We start from the raw sequence: 11,275 nt of genomic DNA on the forward strand, positions 1-11,275 counted from the left end.
TTAATGGACCTGTCTTTTTTGACTTGTACCCAGAGGTAAAATGAGGTGAAGACAATACCTTTCATTCACAATTCGAAGTAAGATTGTTTTTGGATGTTTTACATTTAATTGCCCTTGTAAATAACTTTGGGACTTCTTTGGTTTATATAAAGGGAGTTGGAGCAGGGGAGGATGAGCTAAACACTTTTCTGCCCATCTAATCGACACACGATCTTTGATTTGACCTCCTCTCTCTGTCAGTCCTTTCTTTAGCCCACGAGTCACCTTTGTAATAAAGACATCATGAGGTATTATTCACATCATAATATTGTGAAGTGTAATCTAAATTGGTTGAGGGACTCTTTGACCTCTTCTAGAAAGTACATTTATGATCACAGTAACCCTCTGTCTTTCAGTTTTCAACGAACATGATCTTTTCATAAATCTTGTCTGGAATAAATGCCAGGCAACAAGCAGTAGATAATGAAGCAAACTAATATAGTCACGGCCATGTCAGTTTGATTTTGTGGCAGCATATTTTTAGGGGAGAAGCCTAGAAAACTGTCAGACCGTGAAGGTTTTCTTCATCCAAAATTAAACGTGACTTCCAGGGCAAGATGGCCGATTCCAAACACATACGACTAGACTTTCTACAACAACCAGGACAAAGGAAATCCGTGGGAAGGAAGTCTACGGAGCCGCAGTCTCAGAGAATGTCTAGAAAGTTGAGTGAATCAAATCCCCACTCCCCAGAGACTGCATCCAGGAAGAAGAGGGCAGGAGAGGAGTGTTCAGCACGGCCCCCACCAACCCTGGCCCCCAGCCAGCGCCATTCCTCTCTGCTCCCCCAGCATGGTCACCCTGTCTGCTTCTGAACCCTCATGGGGCAAGTGACCCAGCCTTGGCATGAACCCCCACAGCACAACCAGGACATAGCGCAGGTCCTCACAGAACCCCACGCCAGCACATAGCACGGTCCCCTGCAGTGCACACAGGCAAGCCAAGGAGCCCCTCATGGTGCCAGCAGCCATGTCCAAGGCCTACGATGACACCAGTCAGCTGTCCCCAGTATGGATCTCTGCCCCACAGGATTCACACGATCCACCTGCAAGCACGTAGACACTACCTGGCACCACGACCCGGTCACTGCAGTCCACCCTGCTCTCTCACTAAATACAACTACAGAGTTCCGGGACTGAGGGGAAATTTCATAAAAAGAAAACTCTCCTACTTTTCTTCGTCTTCTCTAAATCATAGCCTGCCGTTTCTCCTTTTCAACCGTTTATGTTTATTTTCCTTTCTCTTCTCATTTCTTTCTCTTTTATTCCAACTACCTTCTTTTTTCCGCTCTCTTTCTCTTGATCTCTTTCCCTCCTATTTTCTATTTCTGCCTCTTTTTTCTTGACCTTTTATGTTTTATTTCATGGTTCCAGTGATTTCTCCTGGCACCACCTACCTGACAGATTCCCCTATCCCCTTATTACCGAGCAGGCCTCCCCAAACTAGCAGCTGCTCCACAACGCTGTGAACACTGCTCTGTGCGAGAAGCAACTGCATGGTGGTTAACAACAACAGCAGTCAGTAGGAACAGCCTATGCTTCATTGGAATTTCAGAGCAGGAAGAAACAAACAAACCAATCTACAAAGAAAGTAGTGCAAGAAGTTGTGGAAGAAAACTTTCTAACACCACAAATGAGGAGAAAAATCACAAGTCATAAGCTGAGAAAGCCCAACATGGGAGGAAAGTCATTGTCACATGTACAGACAAACCGTCCGATACAACAGCCGAGGAGAGGGTCCTGAAAGCCGCTGGAGGAAAAGCAGTCACCGACAAAAGAAAGAGAAGCTGCAACTATCAGGCCTTAGAGATGAAAAGGGATTAGACATCCCATAAAACTCAGCAATACCTCTGCTGGGCATCCACTGTTGACTGCAGCTTAGACGTCTGAAATGTAAGCCCCCACCTAATTCACAATAAAGAGTAAACTTAGAGAAAACAACAACAAAATGAAATGCTTTAAGAATCTAACTTTGGCAAAGTTTATTTATAAATACAAATAATTTCTCTTCCATACTTTTCAAAGGGTAGACAACAATTTCTTGATTATCATCAAAAATCATTTTATAAAGTTAATTTTTACCTTACAAATGTTTACATAAACTTAGAAGTGCTTAGAAAAACTTATTATGTATAAATACTCAACAAGAAATACTTTCAAATGTGGTCATGTGCTTCTGGTCTTCTAATATTTTCACCGGAGTTTTACATCAGTTGTTAAACTAATATGCATTTTGTCTTGCTCCACATTTCATCGATACATTCTCATTTTACTTCAAAATTCTTGAATGATAGTAATATATACCTTCATATAAACTATAAAACACTAAGTTGAAAATTCTCAACATTCATCATTCTCTGAACATTCAGGTTAATGGTTTATACTGCTGTCATCGATCCTACAATAAACGTCCTAATACTTTGGCTGTGGACTATTTCCAGGATGGTGAATTACTTGGGCAAGGTTTGGTACATTTTTATGCTGCCGAGATATCAACTGCTATAATCCGAGAAGGACATTGTACAATTTAGCATGTGAACAGTAATGTTCAGGAGTGCTAGTATACAATATTCTTTAAATATTGTATATATCTTTTTAAAAGTTTGAGATTTTATAAGTGGAAATGACACATCACGATCTTTTCTGCTTTTAATATTAGAATGAAGAAGGTGTCCCACAAGAAGGAATACTTGAAGATATGCCTACAGATCCTGACAACGAGGCTTACGAAATGCCTTCAGAGGTAAACATTTATATAGAGTCACCTAAAGAAATAACGTGTAGGAGTTCAAATGGCATGTTTCTAGTGGGTAGGAACTGAATAGCGGCCCTGTCGACTTTCCATTCTGTCCTCCTGTACAGAGCCACAGTCTCAGAATCCCACAGGGGCAGTTCTCCCAGTCCTATATAGACTCGATGGCAGTGAGTCTGACTTTGAATCTTCAGCAAGAATAGTTTGCTTGCTGGAGCCACAAGAGTGAGCAAATGCCAAGCCATGCATTATTTTAGCAACTTGCAAGCTAAAGATTACTTTTCTATTTTTAAGTGATCATTGAAATGGAGGAAGATGAACATATGACAGAGACAATACTGTATACCCCTATCTACAAAGCCTAAAGTATTTACAACATGGAAATTTTCAGGAAAAAAAAATTTTCCCTCCCTTTCACTAGAAAATCATTTTATTAGAAATTTTGCATTCTGAAATATATTTCAAAGTGAAATCATAAAGAAATCAACTGAATGCCAAATGAAGATAATATTATTTGTGAGCATTTCTAGTAGAATATTTACATAGTAAAATCAAGTGTTATCAACCTGCCTCTGTCCCCCCAAGAAAACAGAACAAAGGGAAACAAAATAAACATTGAGGAATAGATAGGTAATACGTGGTACAAAAGAATTGGTAACTCTCAACCCATCATCTATAAAACCGTCATTTACGGAGCCCTGGTGGCACAGTGGCTGAGCTGTGATCACGTGGTTGGCAGTTCGAAACTAACAGCAGCACTGCAGAAAGACTGGACTTTGTACTCTTGTAAACAGGGGAATCCGCCGGGCCCACTGTGAATTAGCAGTGACTTGACGGCAGTGAGAATGTGATTGTTAATTTTTAAATTTGAAAATAAAGCTTACTCAACATAAAATTTTCTTAAGAGAAATTGAAAATACTTTGAAATATATGAAACTGAAACTACAACACGTGAAAAGAAGTTTATAGCCGTAAATACCTATATTGCAAAAAAGACCCCCAAACATTTTGATTCAAAACTCTACATTTCTGCCTGAAGAAAAGCTGTAAGAAGACTAAAGGAAGGGGAGGGACAAGAATAATAAAAACTAGAGTGAAAATCAATAAAATAATTTTTTCAAAAAGAGAGAGAAAATCAAAATAGCAAAATTTGATCTTTGAAAAGATCAACTGAAGTGACAAACCTTTTGCTAGACTAACACACAGAGAGATGTTTCAAATTACTAAAACCAGCAATGAAAGAGTGGACATCCCTAATGATTCTTTTAGGGAAACAAAAGGATTATTTGGGAATACCAGGATAAAATATGAGCTAACTAGACAACCTAGATTATTTTAGGAAAAATGAAATAACCTGGACAAACTTAAGTAAAGGCACAGAAAGGCACAGAAATTGATCCAAGAAGAAACAGATAGTCTTACTAGACCTGTTTACAAATGAAGAAATTGAATTAGTCATTACCAACCTTCTCACAAAGGAGGCCCCAGGCATAGATAGCTTCTCTGGCAAATCCTACCAAATATTTAATTAAAGAATTAATGCCAACCAATTGCAATTAATACCAGCTAATTACTGTCCTCTCAAATAGAAGAGAGGGGGATCACCTATCAATATATTGAATAATCCTGGTATTAGAGAGAAATCAACCACAAAGAGGCATCATAAGAAAATAGTATGTCTGACCATTCCACTCATTAATAATTGACTTTTAAGGTATTGCAGTTTATGCATTATTCTCCATACCAATTAAAAAGCATGTTGATCATCTTTTTTTCAGAAATGGAGATTCGTTTATCTAATAAAATATTTAAAATATCCTTGGGTTTTAAAACTATGGACAGCACGCTGCTGCACACCATTAGGATAATCATTCTGATGATTCTAACTTGTGACAAATTCATGGGTGTCTGAGCGGAACTGTGTTACACAGCATTTTCAGTGACCATGGCCCTTTTGGATGATATCCCCAGGCCCTTTCCTGAATTAGAACTCCCATCCTTTCCATTTGTGGCCAAGCGTTTATGCATCTACACAGACTAGGCTACACAAGAGAGAAAATATCCAGAAGAGTAACCCAGTATCAGGGTACAGGACTGTATAATCAGCAAGTTGTGAAAATGAAGACACGCTCATTTACGTGCTCCATCATGAGTCCATTAAGAAACTAAAGCCTCTGGGGGTCTTCTGTGTGCCAGGCACCGCAGGGACACCATGCTAGAGGTAGACAAATGGAAAGGAACTACGGTTGGTAACGGTTCAGCTCTTGACCGCTCATCCACGTTTGGTGGTTCAAAACCGCGAGCCAGTCAGTAGAAGCAAGGTCTGTTATGCTGCGCCTATAAAGATTACAGCCGAGAACACTCTATGTCTACTCTGTGCAAGGTGTCCCTGTCTTCCAAAATTGTCTCAGTGGAACCTTGAAATAATAATAATATAAAAAGTTACAGTGGACATGAAAAGACATTTCACTGAAGAGAGAGCACGCAGGCACCTAGCAAAGATGTGAAAATATGCTCCTGCTCATTAGCTATCAGAGACCTAAAATCAAAATTACCATGGGATACTATTTCACACCTGCAAACATGGTACTTAACCAAACAACAGAAGGCAGCTAATTCTGCTGAGATTGTAAAACGATCGCAGCCCTTACACACCTGTTTGTAGGATTGTACCATGGTAGAGCCACTATGAAAAAAAATATTACAAAGCTTACCCCCAAAGGTGGAAACATAAGCCCACCTCTCAGATCCCTCTCCAAACAGTGGATAAGCCTGCAAAAGGAACGTGAATGCTAGCATTGAACGTACTACTCAGAGCAAATTACCTCGCCAAGACCCAAAGAGCAACATTTCCCCAAAGGAAGTTCAGAGGGAAAAAGGAGCAAGGAAAAAGTGAAAGGACTGGAGACGCGGGAACCAGGGAAAGGTGGAAGGGTGCTTTTACTTGGAGGAAATTGCAACTGTGACATAAAAAGTGTACACATGGTTGACTGGGAAACATTTGCTCTGTAAATTTTACCCCAATTACAGTGAAGTCTTTAAAAGCTAGAAATAGAAATACCGTAAAAGCCAGTCATATACTCCTTCCTATATAATGAGATATGTAAGCATACCCTAGATGTCGAATAACAGCGACATAAATAGACATACATACACCAGTGTTCTTTGAACCTGCCCACCAATCAGTTTTTCGTTCTTTAATTTCTTGAATGGTTCTATGATACTAGAAGCTATGCCACTGTTTATTCAAACACTGGCAGGTCATCATTGGTGTATAGATTTCACCAGAGCTTCCGTATTAAGAAAAGACTAGAGTGGAGGAATAGACTGTCCGTTTTTGAGCGATTAGTCACTAAAGTACTTGTGAATAGCAATGGAATCCTATTCGATATAGAGCTAGAACATGGGTCCCAGTTAGGAAGGCCTCCAGATAAAACAGGGGAAGAGCTACCTCCTTGAAGTAGAGTGGACCTTACTGACTCGGGTGAAGCAGAGATGATGGGGCATTCATTACAATTAGGGAATAACTAAATTTAACAGACACAGCTGCTTGGGGCTTATTGACGATGCAAAGACATTTGACTATGGATCATATTAAACTATTGGTAACATTGGAAAGCATGGAAATTTCAGAATACTTAAGTGTGCTCCTGTGGAGCCTGTGCATAGCCCTGTACCTAGAGGCAATGGTTTGGACAGAACCAAGGTATACCACATGGTTTCCAATCAAGAAAAGTATATATCATGGTTATATACTTTCACCATACTTATCCAATCTATATGCTTGGTTGGGGGGAAGCATTTTAAAAGCTGGACTATATGAAGAAGAATGTGGCATGGGATTAGAGGAAGGCCCCTTAGCAACCTTGCATGATGAAAGGAAGTGGAAATTGAAGCACTTACAATGAAGAGCAAAGACTGGGTTACAACTCACTGTATACAGAAAACAAAAATGCCTACAATGGGACCAATAGGCAATATCTTGATAAGACTGAAGTTGTCCGTTTACTTGCCCCTCAGTAACGCTCTTCCAGGATCAGTCAAGAAATCAAAGTACATGTTGCATTGAACAACCCTGCCGCACAAGACCTTTTAAAGAGCAAGGGTGACACTTTGAGAACTAAAGTGCACTTGCTGGTATGATTCATCACCTCGTGTGCATGTGACAGCTGAGCAATGAATAAGTAAGCCTGGGGAACTAATGGTGCCTTTGAAGAATGGTATGGGTGGATAATGCTAGAAGTATCATGGGCTGCTAGAAGAACAAACACATCTGTCTGGCAGGAAATAAACACAGAATCCTCCCTTGAAGCGATGATGGTGTGACGTTATCTCATGTGTTTGGGACCTATTGTCAAGAGGGACCAGTTCCTAGAGTTTCTGCTTGGCAAAGCAGAGGGTCAGTGAAACAGCAGACCCTCAGTGGGAGTGACTGGCACAGTGACCGCAGTGATCTTCTAGCATATAACAGTAGCTGTGCACGTGGTGTAGCCCTTGGCGGTGTTTTCTTCAGTTGTACCGCCCGTTGCTATGAAATGGATCTGAGTTGGCAGCACCTACAAGAAGTCCTACTGTGATCCAGATGCATTTTCAGGAAATTAGGCTGCGTGTAATAAGGCAAGAATAAGTGTTACATGTTTTACTTTTTATAAAAAGATAGGAATAGGGGAATACCAGAAAAAATGTTCTATGAAAATTCAGGGATCCTCATGGGAAGAGAAATTACGTTCTAGACAGTAGAACTTGTTATTTAGGGTTATGGAAAAGATAATAACTAATATTAAATTTGCTCAACTGAACTATGATGAATGATGGCACTAAGAAGTACACAACAATAAGGAACATTTTGGTAAATGCAGTAACATAAAGAATTTTGCAAAACAGAAATAGCAACCTAAAATATGAGACTGGTTTTATAGATGGATATGTATGCATATATGTTATAGGAAGGCATATGTGAGTATATTGTTATACATATATAGATATAAAGATATATCTAAAGCACATGCTTTTATGTTCCTGTGTAACATATAGTAATATAATTAATCCACACATAATATTAATTACATATGAAATATAATTAATCCTCACATATAATAATATAATCCATATTAGGCCCCTTATTAGGTCCTATGTATACCATATAGGAGACCCAGTTGTGGATCCTTTTTCCTGGATATAACTATCTATTTTGCAATTTTGGTTTGCTATGTTTGAAAGCTCAGGATCACAGTCTCTGGGACAGCTTAGTAATTTTCCATAACATAGTGCACAAATCAATTGATCTCCATTGGGCTGTCCTCACCTGAAAAGAAAGAATGAATGTAGCCAAAGAATCAGACCGTGGTAGTCTATAGGACTAAGGGTAAAGTAAGCCATGACCTTTTCTGTCCCAATACAGAAGTAAACTGGACAGTGACTGGCTACCATTAACAACTATTCTGACCAGAGACACCATAGATGATACCATATAGAATGACAGAAAACGATAGGACAAACCTCAAATTCCTTTAAAAAAAAAAAAGGACAGAATTATTGTACCAGTAGAGGCTAAATCATTCTCCAAAATTGTCACGCTGAGATACCCATTACCATGGAAATGGATTCACTTCTGGAGGTCACCCTTCAGCCAAATAGTAGTTTGGCTTAGAAAATAAATATCACTTACAGTCTATGAGTACTCTGCTCCTTTAAATAATCACCTATATGGTACCTATAATATCTACCCTAAAGCAAAGATGAGAATGTAAGGATAGGGAAAGGAAGCTCAATTCATTTAAACAGAAAACCCAGAATGGAAATATTGAGAATGTCAAAAATTGTGAAAAAATTAACCAATATCATTGAACAGTATGTTCATTTGGTACCCAGTTTGCTGGGTTCTCACCAAAACATAATAAAACAACAAAAAATGTTATAACATTTCAAAAGATCTCTTTAGCTCAGTGGTTCTCAACCTTCCTACTGCCGCCACCCTTTAATACAGTTCCTCATGTTGTGGTGACCCCCAACCATAAACTTATTTTTGTTGCTACTTCATAACGGTCATTTTGCTACTGTTATGAATTGGGCAACCCCTGTGGAAGGGTCATTCGACCCCCAAAGAGGTCTCAACCCACAGGCTGAGAACCGCTGGTTTAGCTCAATCAAGAAAACTTTAATGGAAGAGGTGGCATTGATCTAGGCTTGAGAGAAGGGAGGGTGATGTGACAGACCTGTATGAAGGGGCACAATCCAGCCCAATGAGTATCAGAAACCAAAGCGTGCACGTCCGAGGGAGCATGTGGATGCGTGGGAGAGGCAGCCAGTCTCTACAAAGGACTCAAAGTGAAGCGAATCAAGGAAAGATGACAGATTGGGGTGCAGAGTTGTGTTAAAGACAAATAGAAACTTGTAGTAATCATGCCCCATAGAGTTTCAAGGCTGTACTCTTTCTGGAAGCAAACTGCAGTAACTTTCTCCCTGTGAGCTGCTCTGGGTTTGAACTGCCAGCCTTTGGGTTAGCAGCCAGGCCTTTTAACCCTTGTGCAACATGTTCCTCAGCCCCAAGCACTAGGTGGGATTGAGACTGTCTGCTCCAGTAACTATTAGAGACCCAGAAACTCTGTACAGGATTTGTATAAGTCCGAGTTGACTTGACAGCAGAGGGTCTGGTTGATTTTTAGGAAAACCTGCCAATTATTTCTTTTCTTTTATTTTAACATTTTGAGTGCTCTTACAGCTCTTGTAACAATCCATACAGCACTTGTATCAAGCACGTTTGTACATATGTTGCCATCATCATTTTCAAGATGTTTATTTTCTATTGAGACCTTGGTGCCAGCACCTTTTTTCATCCCCATCCCTCCCCCCACCCTCATGGCCCCTTGTTTTGTTTGCCTTTAGATAGTATCCTGACATGATTAAAGCTGTCCTTGGGGTGGACAAAGCTGAACACTTTAGCTGGTGATATCCAAATACCTTCATCGTTGTGGTGATGGGAGTATTTTAGAGTAGAGGTCATAATTAAAGCCGTTGATGAGGCCGCTTGATAGGTTGCCACATTTCAGAGTTAAACGGAGAGCAACTGCTTTCCCCTGACACAGTGGCTGCAACAATGGGCTCAAACTTAAGAACAATTGGGAAGATGACACAGGACCGGGTAGTTCTATTGTACATGTGGTCACTAGTGTATGCACATATGTACATACAATAGTTCTATTGTACGTATGGTCACTATGATTTGGAGCTGACTCAACGGCAACGAAGAGTATTGCATCCTAGACTATTACATCATACTATGTCTGATGGCGCACTTGGAACTAGTACCACAATTATCTGACTCTGCTAACTACCACCTAATTACAGAGATTCATGTTTATAGCTGGCAGGTAAGACACATCTATTAAGCACGAGGTTTTATGTAGGAGAATCATTCCAGGATGATGATGAGTCTAACCTTTATTCAACAGTGAATCGCGTCCTATCTCGTTTGCAATAAGCCCCTCGATGACCAATCATTTCTAGCAACGCTAAAGGTGTCTTTGTGATTTTCCTGTACTTAGGAAGGCTATCAAGACTACGAACCGGAAGCCTAAGAAGAACATTCCTCCCAGTTTCCTGAGACCTACTGACAGATGTTCCCTCCTGTATCAGTACTCCATTCCAATGTGCTCAGTGATACTTTCTCCAAGTCTTACAGTGTATTTTGAAGTCTTCCATCAGCAGTGCTTGGAGTAACTGCCCCGGCCCGTAGCGTCTCAGTGCTCCCTTCTCACTGAAATGAACAGACCGTAGCAGGGTCCTTATGTGCTGTGGGTCTTGTGGCTTCAAACTCTAAATGTTAAAACAAATTAAAAACACCTAAGTGACTACCATGTCTTTCTAAATTGTTGCTATTTGGGGCTATTTGTTGTTGTTATTGAGAAGTGATGAGTGATTTGTTATCATATCTTCTAAGATTTTTAGTCATCTTTTAACAATTCTTTTCTTGTTCAGGAATAATGAGGTGGTGTGAAATTTGTTTATATAAACATATATATATAATACTTTAAAAACATGTGAGCATGAAACTATGCACCTATACATATTAACTATGACATTTTACTGTTTTGTGGTGTGTTTTATTAACTTGTGTTTGGATATAAATGGTGAAAATGAAAATAAAATCTTATTCAGTATGAATTATTTTATTTCAACCTCATTTTCTTTAATAATAAAAATACACTCATAATCAATATAAAATGAGAACTGACACAGTTAATTTAAACAAAGTTTTGCAGCCTTCTGAGGAAGGAGGGCTTTAAAAGGCCATAAGCAGAAAGGAACGCTGGTGTCATTAAACTGCCCCACAGAACTCCTGGAGTGGTCCAACCCACCCATGTCTCGGCTCACTCCAACACCCATGGCTTCTTGTGTTGTGTGAGGAAAAAGCCTGCCAATCTGTCCCCCTAAAAATTAGAGCCCGAGAACCCTGTGGGGCAGTTCGGCCTGTCTTACAGGGTTA

At 39.8% G+C, this 11,275-nt stretch overlaps 1 protein-coding gene across 1 annotated transcript in view; it reads left to right on the plus strand.

The window, feature by feature from the left end:
• Window positions 1-10,953, plus strand: part of SNCA (synuclein alpha) — a 119,256-nt gene extending 108,303 nt beyond the window's left edge. Inside the window, exons 4-5 of the mRNA XM_004703260.2 lie at window positions 2,698-2,781; window positions 10,335-10,953. Coding sequence (XP_004703317.1) covers window positions 2,698-2,781; window positions 10,335-10,367 — 117 coding nt within the window. The 3' untranslated portion in view covers window positions 10,368-10,953. The remainder of the gene's footprint in view (window positions 1-2,697; window positions 2,782-10,334) is intronic.
• Window positions 10,954-11,275: the final 322 nt, after the last annotated feature.

This window comes from Echinops telfairi, unplaced genomic scaffold (genome assembly GCF_000313985.2).
Source record: "Echinops telfairi isolate 266 unplaced genomic scaffold, ASM31398v2 ScPeMD7_7468;HRSCAF=8506_0, whole genome shotgun sequence".
NCBI classification, from domain to species: domain Eukaryota; kingdom Metazoa; phylum Chordata; class Mammalia; order Afrosoricida; family Tenrecidae; genus Echinops; species Echinops telfairi.